Source organism: Nomascus leucogenys, chromosome 18, assembly GCF_006542625.1.
Source record: "Nomascus leucogenys isolate Asia chromosome 18, Asia_NLE_v1, whole genome shotgun sequence".
NCBI classification, from domain to species: Eukaryota; Metazoa; Chordata; class Mammalia; order Primates; family Hylobatidae; genus Nomascus; species Nomascus leucogenys.
Window position 1 is genome coordinate 92,706,973 of NC_044398.1, and position 15,491 is coordinate 92,722,463.

General features: G+C 36.9%; 1 protein-coding gene across 1 annotated transcript in view; it reads right to left on the reverse strand.

Moving 5' to 3' along the window:
* Positions 1-15,491, reverse strand: part of ATF7IP2 (activating transcription factor 7 interacting protein 2) — a 52,331-nt gene that overhangs the window by 6,731 nt on the left and 30,109 nt on the right. The window contains exons 7-9 of the mRNA XM_030798634.1: positions 2,372-2,445; positions 1,033-1,088; positions 589-655 (exon numbers count right to left, since the gene is read on the reverse strand). Coding sequence (XP_030654494.1) covers positions 589-655; positions 1,033-1,088; positions 2,372-2,445 — 197 coding nt within the window. The remainder of the gene's footprint in view (positions 1-588; positions 656-1,032; positions 1,089-2,371; positions 2,446-15,491) is intronic.

The window sequence follows — 15,491 nt, forward strand, 5'->3', positions numbered from 1 at the left end:
TTCATGTTATATCCCAGTTTCTGTCTCTCTGTGCGTCCTCTCAGCTGCTATTGTTGTGGTTAGGGAAAAAAGTATGTACCACAGGAAGAAAATAAATGTGTAAAAGTCTCCAACAAGCCAGATGTCTTTCAATGGGTTTATGAACAAAGAAATTATGATGAATCCACACCACGGGCTACTCTTGGCAATAAAGAAGAACACACTACTGATACACAACAATGTGGATGACCCTCAGAATTATGCTGAGTGGAAGAAGTCAATCTCAGAAGGACACATATTACATTATCAAATTTATATAAATTTGTGAAATAACAATTATCGTACAGAACAGATTGGTGGCTGCCGGGGATTGGGGCAGAAACAAGGTATGAGTACAAAGGGGTAGCAGGAAGGAGCCTTGTGGCAACAGGCTCTGTACTTTCACTGTGATGGCAGTTACATGAATCTGCACATGAGCTAAAACTGCATAGAGATATAAACATAGGCACACTAACATATTAAAACAAACTTCACAAGTAGACCTAGTGCATTGTGAGTTGTTACCCTTCCCTCCTTTTTACAAAAGAAAGATCTAAAAAATCCTTTTACCTGTATTGCAGTTGGATAGGCCTTCTTTTGTCAAATCAATTATAGAATCAAGTTTCTTCTGTACAGCCTAAAAAAATTGTAAAAAGAAAAAAAAATTCAGCTTTGCCTCAATAGCTGAAAATGTTTTTAAAAATTTAAAAACATTTGGTAATTTTAAATCACCATTCAGAAACTAGATGGAACATTCTCTAAGTCTCTTGTGGTTTAACTCTACTATTAAAAAGCTCTTATAAAATACTAAATGGTTTCTGAGAATATGACTATGGAGAATGTAAACGAATTTGGTAAATGAGTATCGTTATGAATTATGCTTATCATTAGCTGTCTGCTTTTCAGTGTGTAAGCTGGACTAAAACTAAATCATCCAACGTGCAGCAAACACTAAAGTTCCTTGAACCAACATATTTAAATGAACAATATTCAGAGTCAGTATTTATTACTCACCATAACTTCAGCATTGGGAGAATTGCTAGAATTTCCTGATGTAATTTTTCTGGTATCTGAAAGAAATCAGACATTTGACAAATTTATTACACAGTATTTATGGGCTTTGTGAAATATGAATGCTAGAACAAAATAATACGGATGCTAATTAGCTGTTAATTATATAGTGATAAAAAGTAACTCAACTGACTTTACCTATTCCAAAGACTGAATGAAATATTTTTTAAAAATGTAATTTTGGGTCAAACCATTTTTTCTTTCTGTAACTTTGCAACTATGTTAGTAACTCTGTTTTTGAAAATCTACCTAGAAATTTCCATGAGAAAATACACTTGGAAATGCACACACTTTTAATTCACAGTATCTTTAGACTACAACTGCCTGACATGGCTGAGAAGCACTCTTCCCGGAACCAGTAGGAACCCTAAGATAAATGATTAACATCCTCTGTAATTCTCTGATTCACAATCTTAGCTCAAACTGTGGGGACAATTAAGTAGCTATAAGTGGAGGCAAAGTTAAAATTAAGATGCAAATATTCTTAACATAGTAGAAAATGAAAATGGGGAATTTTGAATAAGAAATTATGAGCCAAACAAGATGGCTATTTTTGAGAGAGAGAGAAAAGTTATCATTGGAAATGTAAGGTTAAAATTTTTTTTTTTTTTTGAGACAGAGTCTTGCTCTGTTGCCCAGGCTGGAGTGCAGTAGCACGATCTCAGCTCACTGCAGTCTCTGCCTCCCAGGTTCAAGCAATTCTCCTGTCTCAGCCTCCCGAGTAGCTGGGATTACAGGCACCTGCCACCATGCCTGGCTAATTTTTGTATTTTTAATACAGATGGGGTTTCACTTTGTTGGCCAGGCTGGTCTTGAACTCCTGACCTCAGGTGATCTGCCTGCCTCGGCCTCCCAAAGTGCTGGGATTACAGGCGTGAGCTACCACACCCAGACTGACTAGACAAATTTTAAATCTTAAGTAGACTATAAGATAATAGATAAAAAATAAAGAGACAAAAAACAAACCATCACTACCATCAAAAAAAGGCCAGGGCCAACGATTAAAAATAAGTAAGTAGTTTTACAACTTATAAAGTCATTAAACACATAAAAGAAACAAAAGACCCTAAACTGATAAAATACAAGGTTAAAATGAAATCTCAATTACATTAAGGAATCATTTATTTAGGTAATATTAACCATGATATAAATTAGAACATTTGAGAGTACATTTAAATTTTTCATTTTATTAAAAGATATTATTCAATTTTTCACTTTAAAGCAAACATTGATTTAAGGCCTTCTAACTTGATAGAGCATATTCTAATCAGCTATAAGATACCTGTTGGATTTGATGTAATTGGAGTTGTCAAATTAGGACTTTCCACAGAAATCAACATAACATCATCATTGTTACTAAAATGATAAAAAGAAATTAAAAACAAAAACTAAACATGCATTATCAGGCTTAAACATGCAATTAGTGGTTAGGAGTCCTCTAACAACATTTCATAATGTTTTAATTGAACAATCTTGGGGGGAAATAGAAATGATAAAACCAAATACCCAAAAAAACCCCATTTATTACCAGTTCAGTTATATGACCAAAGATTCATCAAAATCCAATAATTAGATCCCTACTACATTTTATGGGTCTTTCACAATGACTCAAAATATATATAAATATACAATGGACATAAATGTATAAAACATACAAATTCATTTGAGCATATATACTCGCTTCTATAAAAATGAAACATCATGTAATGAAGGAAATCTATTAAGACCCATAAAGACACCTGGCCTCCTAAAGGTAGAAAACTATAACAAAGAAAATTATTTTAAAAAGAACTGCTACTACTCTTTATTGTATCTCTCCAGTAGCAATATTTACCACAAATTTAATTGAGGCAATGATGATAAATGATGCTGATTATGGTTATAGAATATTTCAAGCCATTTTGACCCTGTTTTTTTATGAGTGACGCTTGTTTTTTGAGATGGAGTTTCGCTCTTGTCCCCCAGGCTGAAGTGCAATGGTGCAATCTTGGCTCACCAAAACCTCTGCCTCCCAGGTTCAAGCGATTCTCCTGCCTCACCCTCTTCAGTAGCTGGGATTACAAGCATATGCCACCATGCCCGGCTAATTTTTGTATTTTTAGTACACAGTGTTTCACCATGTTGGTCAGGCTGGTCTTGAACTCCTGACCTCACGTGATCTGCCCACCTTGGCCTCCCAAAGTGCTGGGATTACAGGTGTGAGCCACTGCGCCCAGTCCAATTATAACATTTTCTTGCAGACATCTTATATTTTTACTGTTTGTACTTAGGTGTATGATCCAGTTTGAGTTAATTTTTGTTTATGGTATGAATTAAGAGCTGAGGTTCACTCTTCCCTCTATTCCAGCAACATTTGTTGAAAAGAACATCTTTTCCTGTTAAACTACGTTGGTACCTTTGTTGTAAACCAATGAACTACATGTGCATTCTCTAGTGTGTCCATTGGTCAACATGCCTATCCCTATGCCTACACCACTGTCTTAATACTACACCTTTATAGTTAAGTCTTGAACAAAGATAGTGTAGTCTTCTTTCTTTCCCAACATTGTTTTCATCTTCTAAGTCTCTGCATTTTCATATATATTAAATATATATTATATCTAATATATATATTAGATATATATATTAGATATAATATATATATAAATATTTATCTACAATTTTTTTTTTTTTAAGAGACAGACTCTTGCTCTGTCTCCCAGGCTGGAGTGCAGTGGTGCAAATGTATCTTGCTGAAGCCTGAACCTCCTGGGCTCAAAGGATCCTCTCACCTTGGCCTCCTAAGTAGCTGGGACGACAGCATGTGTCACCAGGCCTGGCTAACTTTTAAAAAAAATTTTTTTTAAAATGTTTTTTATGTTGGCCAGGCTGGTCTTGAACTCCTGACCTCAAGTGATCCTCCTGCCCTGGCCTCCCAAGGTGCTGGGATTATAGGTGTAAGCCATCATGCCTGGCCTTAAGTTTTTAATCGGTTACTTTCTACAAAAATGGCTGAGGCATTGATAGATAAACAATTTGGGGTGAAGTTACATCTTAATGAATTCAGGAAAGTTGCATATCTCACCACTTATTTAGGTCTCCTTTAATTTCTTCAGTAATACTTTGTAGTTTTAGGTTAGGTGGTTTTGGTTTATCCCTAATTATGTTCTCTGAAGTTATTGTAAATGGCATCCATTTTAAATTTCATATTCCAATTGTTTCTTGCTTGTGTGTGTATATATAGTTTCTGAACTATATATTCTACATATACAGGATGTAGTGTTTCTATATAGAGTATGTGTTGTGTGTATACACTGTATAGAACCAAAAACATTTTCTATTTGCCAACATATTTACAATGTCCGTCAGTCTATATTACTTTGTACAGATCCAAATTTCTATTTAATACTATTTTCCTTTTGCTTGAAAAATTTCCAAAATTTCTTGTAGCCTAAGTCTGTTGATGTATTCTCTCACCCTTTTTTGGCTTAAAAAGTCGGTTTTTCCTCTACACTGTGGAAACATTTTCACTGCGTATAGAATTCTGAATGGACTTTTTTTTTTTTTTTAACCTTTCAATACTGTAGAAGTAGCTATGATCTCAATTTTGGAGATGTCTTCTAGTTTGCACAGCTTACAGCAAGAAGTCTGTCTGGTGCCATTCTTACTTTTTGTTCCCTTTTTTTTTTTCGTTTTTTGAGACGGTGTTTTGCTCTTGTTTCCCAGGCTGGAGTGCAGTGGCACAATCTTGGCTCACCGCAACCTTTGCCTCCTTGGTTCAAAGTGATTCTCTTGCCTCAGCCTCCCGCATAGCTGGGATTACAGGCATGCGCCGCAATGCTGGGCTAATTTTGTATTTTTAGTAGAGACGGGGTTTATTCCATGTTGGTCGGACTTTCTGTTCCTTTCTATGTGATGTGTCTTTTGTGTGGCTACTTTTTCAAATTTTCCCTTCCTCACTGACTTTCAGCAATCTGATGACGTTGTTTTGTATGCTTTTATGTTTCTTCTGCTTGAATTTAACTTTTTTTCATTTATGGATTTAGAATTTGCATCAACTATGGAAAATTTTCAGACACTGCATCTTCAAACATTTGCTTAACCCCTGCCTTAGTGATACTCCAATATGTGTATTAGACTGCTTGATAATGTTCCATAGGTCTCTGATGCTCTCTGTTCATTGTTTTTTCAGTCTTTTTCCTCTCCATGCTTTAAACTGAACATTTTCTACACCTATTTCACTGATATATTGGCAATAGCTCTTTTATGTCGTCTGCTAAGTCCAAATTATTTCTAGGTAGATCACTTCATTCTTCTCCTTGTTAATGGGTCGTATTTTTTGCTATGTTGCATGCCTGGGAATTTCTCATTAGATGTCAGATATTGTAAAATTTATGCTGTTGGGTAATGGATGTTGTTTCATTCCTTCAAAAGAGTGTTAGACTTTGTTCTGGCATGCAATTAAATTACTTAGGATTAGCCTGATTCCTTTGAAGCTTGCTTTTGGCTTTTCTGTGTATAGATTCTTTGCAGTCTCTGGGACTAATTGAGCCCCACTGAAGCAATACCCATCTGTGGACCCTACCTGTTGCTTCTGATTACAAATTTTCTTCATTTTAGCCAAGGGGAAGGCAAAATGTTGCCAATCTTCCTGCTAGCCAGAGGGAAAACAAGATGTATGACTTCTAGGAATCAATCACTTGGCCTTCTTTCCAATAGTTCTTTCCCCAGTCTCTCGTAGTTTCATCCTTTGCATGCAGATCTGTATTCAGCCAATATTTCAAGGCCCCTTTGCAGATGTTCAGAGCTCTGAGTTTTTTTCTCTTCACTATTCCACTTCATAAATTCTGGCCAACTCAGACTCTCCAATCTCTGACCTAAACTCAGCAGGACCACAAGGCTCTGTTTGGAATCCCTCCTCCATCCCTGCTCTTGACCTGGAAAATGCCTCCAGGCAGGAAGCTGGGACAATGGTAGAGTTCATTTCATTTGTTTTCCCAATCATGATCCTAAGCTCCTGGTTGAACAATATCTGAAAACAATTTTTTAGCCCGATCTGCCTTGTTTACAGCAAAATGTCAGTTCTTGTAGCTGTTGACCGCATGGGGAGAGGCAAAAATCATTTCTCAGTTCATGCTCAACAGTTTTCCATGAAGATTTAAAAAAAAACACAAATTCAACAATTTTTTAAATATCACATTTCTCGATGGGACTCTAACATTTGGCATTATTTCTAACTAAGAAACAAAAACAAATATTTAAATCTAAATTTTATTAAGAATATTTGATTTACGCCAGGCACGGTGGCTCACGCCTGTAATCCCAGCACTTTGGGAGGTGGAGATGGGAGGATCGCCTGAGGTCGGGAGTTCGAGACCAGCCTGACCAACATGGAGAAACCCCATCTCTACTAAAAAATACAAAATTAGTCGAGCGTGGTGGCACATGCCTTTAATCCCAGCTACTCGGGAGGCTGAGGCAGGAGAAACGCTTAAACTCAGGAGGCAGAGGTTGTGGTGAGCCAAGATCGTGACATTGCACCACTCTAGCTTGGGAAACGAGCGAAACTGTGTCTCAAAAAAAAAAAAAAAAAAAAGAATATTTGATTTTTGGCTGGGAGCCGTGGCTCACGCCTGTAATCCCAGCACTTTGTGGGGCCGAGGCGGGTGGATCACGTGAGGTCAGGAGTTTGAAACCAGCCTGGATAACATGGTGAAACCCCATCTCTGCTAAAAATACAAAAAATTACCAGGCGTGGTGGGAGCTCTACTCAGGAGGCTGAGGCAGGAGAATCGCCTGAACCGTGAGGCACAGGTTGCAGTGAGCCAAGGTTACACCACTGCACTCCAGCCTGGGTGACAGAGAAAATCCATCTCAAAAAAAAAAAAAAATTGATTTTCTATCCACATTTACACTCTAAATTGTTAAATTTCTTTTATATATATTTTTGTCTTCTCATAATAGTCATAAATTGGATGCAAGACTGATAGCTGTTATTTTTCATTGCTAATCTCTAAGAAAATTTTAAGTAATTCTTCTCAGATATTCATTATACGACAGTCAAAATATTTTATCAATCTCAAAATCCTTCACTTAATTTTTCTTTGGTTGAAGCTACAGTACTTTAAATTATTGCTATTTGAGAGTATAAGAAACTGAGCAGAAAATCTTTAAAAAGGAGGTAATTTCTGGCAGTCTCATTGTATTTATGAGGTAAATAATAATACTTGGGACCCACCAAGGTGAAGGAGCCCTGGCAAACAGTCCACGCTTTCAGATGGTAACCATGGTAGGCTATGTCTTAGAGACCAGAGTGAACTAGAGGTAGAAGGAGCCTTACCAAGATTACTACAAGCCTTGGGATACCATTCCCTGAGTAGATTAGGTGATCAGATCTTACTCTATTTGGCAAGCAGAGGATTAGCCTTGTCTTATGGCAAGATATCACTTAGAGCCTCAACAATTTTTCAGAAACTATCAAGCATGCCAAAAAAAAAAACAGGAGGCTGATAGAAAAACAATAGAAACAGATGCACAGGTGATCCAAATACTGGAGTTAAAACAAGAGCATTAAAACAACTATGATTAATAATTTTTAAAATATGGAAGTAGGGGCAAACAGTTAGAACATTCATCAGAAGAGCATATAGTCTATGAAAAAAAACTACACTGAAATTAAGTACAGTCAGTTCATATAAAGACACCAGTAGAGAAACAACATGACTTTGGCTCAGGAAAGATATTTATAATAAATGTATCTGTCAAAAAAAAAAGTTGAAAAGACAAAGCAAAAATCTTCATAAAAGAAGATATCCAAATGGCTAACATGCAAATTTGCTTAATTTTCATTATTAGAAGGAAATACGAATTAAAACCACAATGTGATCCTATACACCAGTATGGCTAAAAAGAGATACCACCAAGAACTGGCAAGAATATGCAGTCATAAAAATCTCATGTACTTATATAGTGGGAGTATAACTTGGTACAACTTCTTTGGTAAACTGGTTGGTGGTATTAGACCTCAAGATACGGATACCTTATGACCTAGCAATTCCACTTCAGGCGTATGTCCAACAGAAGTGTATCTATGTACATTCGCCAAAAGACATGTAAAAGAATGTTCACAGCAGCACCATTTATATTTTCCCCAATCTGCAAACAATCCAAATGGCCATGAACTAAATAAATTGTGGCACATTCATATGATAGATATTATATAATTGTGGCATATTCTATGATAGCAACGAATAAACTGCTGAATAGCAACAGCACGGATGGATCTCCTAACACATAATGTGGGATGAAAGAAGACATAAAAGAGCTCACTGAGTATGATTCCATTTCTATAAAGGCAAAAATAAAGCAAAAACAATTTATGGTGTTAGAAGACTGATGACTAGGAGAACAGGCATGAGGCAGGCTGGATGCCATTGGTGTTTCTTAATCTGGGTCATTTGTCACTGTGAAAATTCATCTGGCTAACATACTGTTCATGTAGCTTTTAGTAGATATTACATGTCAACTAACTTTAAAAATTATGTCTGTATATAAAGCTGTTAAGGCTTATCCTGAGAAATCCATTTGTAAAACGGCAAACTTATGGTCTAACTGGAATTCCACTAGATTTTAATGTAATGATATGAAACTTTCATGAAACTATTCAACTAACTGCTACCAATGAAAGCTCTTTTTTGTTTATGGGCCGGAGTCCTGTTCTGTCCCCCAGGCTGGAGTGCAGTGGCGCAATCTCAGGTGACTCCAACCTCCACCTCCCAGGTTCAAGCAATTCTGCCTCAGCCTCCTGAGTAGCTGGGACTACAGGCTCACACCACCACGCCCAGCTATTTTTTTGTGTTTTTAGTAGAGATGGGGTTTCACCGTGTTGCCCAGGCTGGTGTCAAACTCCTGAGCTCAGGAGCCTCGGCCTCCCAACGTGCTGGGATTACAGGCGTGAGCCACTGTGCCCGGCCCAGCTCTTTTTTAATGAACCACATCTGGGAGGAAAACTGAGGAAACTGCTAATTTTTTATGGAAGCCTGAATGTGACTAACGTATGTTATGTACTTGTAGTTCACCTTGCAGAAACATTTTCTATGTCTAAAATTAGTGATTCATTTCTCTAGACATTGTTATTATGTAGTAGGTAAGAGCACAGTTTGTGGAGACAGAATGTTTAGATCCAAATCCCAGCTCTGCCATTTACTACTTGAGTGTTTTGGGGCAAGAAACTCTGTAAAAGAGGGATACATTTATTATTAGGATTAAATAAATTTTAATAAAGAATGAGTAGGATGGACAGGCGTGGTGGCTCACGCCTATAATTCCAGCACTTTGGGAGGCTGAGGCAGATGGATCACCTGAGGTGACAAGTTCGAGAGCAGCCTGACCAACATGGCGAAATCCTGTCTCTGCTAGCTAAAAACACAAAATTAGCCAGGCGTGGCAACACATGCCTGTAATCCCAGCTACTCAGGAGGCTGAGGCTGAAGAATCGCCTAAACCCGGGAGGTAAAGGTTGCAGTGAGCTGAGATCGTGCCATTGCACTCCAGCCTGGGCAACAAGAGCCAAACTCCGTCTTCCAAACAACATCAACAACAGCAACAAAAGAATGAGTAGGGAGCAACACATGCAAAATAGTAGTAACTTTCTTAAGATACTATGGCTAGTAACTCCTTCCTGTCCCCCTTTCTATCTCTGTAAACATTTCTTTATCACACGAAATTCAATGCGAGATTTTTTTAGGCAGTATTAATATTTTATTCAATCAGTATCGGTGAAATGGTCTGCTCTTGGTGCCTTAGAACCTGATGCTTACTCTTTGGAAGTAATTGCACATAAAGGCATTTTCTTCCAACTTGAGCAAGTTTCATTTTTGTCATGTGTTTTGGGCCATAAACTTTCTCTTCTATGAGCTTCTGCAGCTCCGTTGTTAGTGCCTTTCCCATTTCCTCCTGATTCTAAAAACAAAAATGCTTAAACTTCTAAATCTAGCCATACTGTAGACATGGACAACAGTGGCACTAATTCCTTCAATACCTGTGGCATGAGAAAAAACAATTATAAAATCTCCTGGTTTTTTCTAGAGCCAGGATAATAACAGAGGGAACAATATATTTCTTTTTTCCTTTGTAAGGGTTCCTTTATTTCTTAAATGTTTTTAATTTAAAAATAGAAGATAATGTATACAAAAGTACATGAAGGACATGTAGAACAGCTATGATGGAGCCCCACACTTGAGCAATTTGAAAAATTGGGGAAAAAATATCTATTTGAAGACATTAGAAAGCTGTGGTGGCAGCCATAACTTGAGAGACCAATAAGTAGAGAGACCAAGATCCAAGAGAAGTGAGCTAGACACTTGGCCAGTGTTCTTCTCTCAAGGCATTTGTGAACTCAGCCACGCAGGATGCTATGTGACTGAAATCACAGAGGGCTGGTATTGAGGAGCCAAGAACTGGAATATAAGACCAGCAATAGGAGGGGTGCCACAGACCATATCCCAGGCAAGAGGGCTGTAACACAAGAATGGGGGAAAATAAGAAATCACCAAGTCTTATAAAATCTGTAGATCAGCCTCAGTTCTGCTCAATTTCTGAACAGACTGAAATATTGTATTGTATCTCTATTGCCATGTAATAATTTACCCCAAAACGTAATGGCCTAAAAATCCAAACATTCATTATCTCAGTTCCTGTGGGTAAATAAGTAGGAAGTCGTGTTGTTCAGGGGTTCTGGCTCACGTTTTCTCATGAGGTTGCAGTCAGGATGTTGGCAGGTGCTGTAGTCACCAAAGGTCTGACCAGGGCTGGGGGTCAGAACCTAAAATGGCTCATTCACATAGCTATTAGCAGGCTGCCTCACCATGTAGAGCTCTGCATAGATTGCTTGATGTTCTTATGACATGACAGTTAACTTGCTCCAGAGCAAGTGATCTAAGAGACAGCAAGGAAGCTAATGTCGTTTATGACCTACTAAAATAATGTCACTTGTGCCATATTCTATTCATTAGAAGTGAGTCACTAAGTATAGTCCAAGATGGAAATTAGGCTCCACATTTTAAAGGAGGGGTATTGAAAGTTTGTGGACATATCTAAAATCCATCACAGGTGCTGTGTCTCTCTGCTGCTTTCCAGAGTACACAGTGAACCTAGTCTGGTGGAAGACATCATCTAGAGCCTTTACAGTTTCCAATATACAATATCCAGTAATCAAACACAAAATTAGTAACTGTCCTAAAAAACAGGACAAAGATGTAAAACAGCAACCACAAATAGAGTTCAAAGTGACCCAGATAGGACAGTCATCAGAAATCGATCTGAAAATCTTAGTGACTAAAATGTTCAACACATGGATGGCAAGGTAAAGAATTTCACCGAAGAACGTGAATCTGTAAAAAATAACCAAGAACTTAAAAATATACAAATTGAAATAAGAATTCAATACATGGGTTTAATAGCTACTTGGATCCAATAAAAGAAAAGATTAATAAGCTGCAACACAACACAGGTTAGTTGAAAATACCCAGACAAAAGTATCTAGAGCAAAACAGATGGGAGTATACAGAAAAGCATATAATTAGAAACCAGTAAGACAGAAGACATAGAATGCTCCAGAAGCAGTATCTGAAGCAATAATGTCAAGAATTTTCCCAAGATAATGAAAGGTATCAAGCCACAGATTCAAGAAGGGCCACAAGCCCCCATCCGTATAAATTTAAAAGGCAACGTATACTACCACCCCCCCACCACCTAACATCCTATAGTAACATCTTATAGTATATTGATGAAAACCAAAGTAGAATATCTTAAAAGCAGCTAGAGACTTATCTTCGAAAAAGCAAAAATAAAACAAATGTTAAAACATTTCAACAGAAATAGAAGTCAGAAAGCAATGTGATGAAAATGAGAGTGCTGAAAGAAAATAACTGCCAACCTATAATTCTATACCCAAGTTAAAATACCCTTCAAAAATAAAGACAAAATGAAGTCATTTCTGGATAAAAACTGATGGAATTTTTTCTAAGCAAAACTAAAAGCAAAAGAAATAATAAATGGAGATCTTCTTGTGGGAAAAAAAAAATGAGCCCAGATGGAAAGATGAAACTACAGGAAGAAATGAGCAAGAGAAAACATAAGTATGTGGGTAACTCTAAATAAACAATGATGGTACATAGTAGTCATTCTCTGGGACTTAATGTAAAATTGAAATGTACAAAAACACATAAGATGGGGAAAACAAGTAAACAAAGCTAAAGTATTCTAAGATCAAGCACTGTCTATAAAATAGCAGAAGTAGTACTCCAACGAGTAAAGAATACTTATCATTATCTTAGGATAACTTCTAAAGGAATAATGAAAACGGTAAAATTAACAAGGTAATGGGGAATGGAAAAAAAGATTAATTCAAAAGATGGCTAAAACAGAGAAACAGATACATATGAGGAAAAGGACCATAAAACAGGGCAAATAGAAAACAGATAGTAAGATTGTAATTATAAATCCACACACATCAGTCAGATTACACTAAGCATAAATCACTTTTCTGATTAAAAGATAATTATTTTCAGATTACATTAAAAATATATTTTCCATTAAATAAATACAATGCTAGTGCCCATGTAGCCATATTCCGGTAATTTTAAATTATCAGCACTTCAGAAATCCATATGCTTCTATCCTATATCATAAACTTCCTCACCATAAATGGCATATGTGGTACTAATCTCCTTGTTTTACTCTTTAGATTTACTATCCAGCTTAGAATCCCTGAATCATGCACTTTTGTTTTATGGCTATTTTTGAACTTCATTTAAACGGAATCATACAAGTCTTTTGTGTGTGCTTTCCAATCATACTTTGTGGGAATAATCCATACTGTTGCATGTGACTGCAGTTCCTTCATTTTCTTTCATGTGCAACATTCCACCATATAGATTTACTGTAATTTCTTTTTCAACGGTAGATGGACACTTTTTCCTCTCAGTTTTTGGCCAGTATAAAAAATGCTGCTAATAAACATTCCTATACATATATTCTATGGCATATCAACATGCAATAGATATACCTCTAACTAGGATATATCAAGAGCTGGGACTGCTAAGTCAAAGGATATTCATATCTTTGATATTTCCAGATAATGCCAATTTTCTTTTAGAGTACTATACCAATTTACTCACCCAACAACAAAATATTAAATACTACTCCCTTTACTTCAAAACCTCACCATTACCCAGTAGTCAGATTTTTAAATGTATTTTTTCCTTACCTGATATGAAATGATATCTCATTGTGGTTTTAATTTGCATTTCCCTGATTACTAATGAAGATGAACACCTTTTCATATGTTTATTGGCCATTTCGAACTCCTCTTTTGTGAAGTGGATGCACAAGTCTTTTGCCCATTTTTCTTTTGTATTATTGGGCTTTTACTCATTGATTTGTTGAAGTTCTTTATATATATTCTGCGTACTAGTCCTCTACAGGTTATATGTGCTGCGAGTATCTTCTCCAATTCGGATGGCCTGTCTTCTCACTATCTTTATAGTGCCTTTTGAGAAAAGAAGTTTCTAATTTTAATGTGGTAAAATTAATTTTTCTTTTATGGCAAGGGCATTTATGTCTTAAGAAATCTTTCCCTATCCAAGTTCATGAAGACATTATATATTCTAAAAGCTTTATAATATATATTCTAAAGCTTTATAATTTCCTTTAGATATTTTTAGTTCCATAATCCATGAGTTTTTTTGTATAGCTTTACATAGAAGTCTAATTTCATATTCCCCCCAACATAAACAGCAAACAAGATGTTACCATTTACTAAAAGTCAATCATTTCCCAAATGACTGACTGCCACACAATCTCCATCACATATCACACGTACATACATACATGGGTTTCTGGATTCTCTACTGTTACACTGATCTGTTTGTCCAGCACGTGCCAATCTCATACTATGCTATCACTGTAGCTTTGTAATACCCTAACATCTGATGGCAAATTCCTTCCATTTTCTCTAATTAAAGAGTATCTTGACCTCTGAACCCATTGCATTTTTGAATCACGTCATTAAGTTCTATAAAATTACAGAGAGATACTGATTGAAATTGTACTCGATAAATATAATACTCCTTTGTCCACGCCATATAGTATACCTTTTTAATTGATTTTTCTTTAATATCTAACGTTTTATATTTTCTTCAGCTATTGTTTGTCTTATTAAATGTATTCCTAGGTACTTGATATGTTTTGGGGCTTCTATAATGGTGTTACAGCTTTTCCAAAATTTTATTTCCTGATTGTTTCTATCTTGATTCTGAACAGGAAGATGAAAGATTTCTTAGATATTTGCATTCAGCAATCTTGTTTTACTCTTTATTAATAATTAATCTGTAGGTTTCACTAGATTTCATACACACACCCCAGTCACCCAAAAATAGTAATAATATTGTTCCTTCTTTACTATACTTTGTATTTTTCCTTTTTCCCTGATTTTTTGGCATTCTTGCATTAGCTAAGACATCCAGTATGTTATATAAAATGGTGACAGCAGGCATCTTTCTTTTGTATCTCCAAGGAACACTTCCAATGTTTTACCATCAGATTTGTCTTAGGGATTTTGTAGATAATTTTTGTCAGATTAAAGAAGTTACCTCTTAATTCTGAGTTTGCCACGAATTTATTTTAATCATAAATGGGTATTTTATCAAGTCCTGCATCTATAGTGAGTTGATAATGGTTTTTCTCCAGGCAAATCACATTAGTTTATTTTATTTTATTTTTTGAGACAGAGTCTTGCTCTGTCGCCCAGGCTGGAGTGCAGTGGCGTGATCTCAGCTCACTGTAACCTCTGCCTCCCGGGTTCAAGCAATTATCCTGTGTCCGCCTCCTGAGAAGCTGGGATTACAGGCATGCACCACCATGCCCAGCTAATTTTTTTTTTTTTTTTTTTTTTTTTTGAGATGGAGGCTTGCTCTGTCTCCCAGGCTGGAGTGCAATGGTGTGATCCCAGCTCACTGCAAGCTCTGCCTCCCAGGTTCACGCCATTCTCCTGCCTCAGCCTCCTGAGTAGCTGGGATTACAGGCATGCACCACCATGCCCAGCTAATTTTTTTTTTTTTTTTCTTTTTGAGATGGAGGCTTGCTCTGTCACCCAGGCTGGAGCGCAGTAGTGTGATCCCAGCTCACTGCAAGCTCTGCCTCCCAGGTTCACGCCATTCTCCTGCCTCAGCCTCCTGAGTAGTTGGGACTACAGGAGCCCGCCACCATGCCCGGCTAATTTTTTATTTTTAGTAGAGACTGGGTTTCACCGTGTTAGCCAGGATGGTCTCGATCTCCTGACCTCGTGATCCACCCACCTCGGCCTCCCAAAGTGCTGGGATTACAGGCCTGAGCCACTGCACTCGGTCTAATTTTGTATTTTT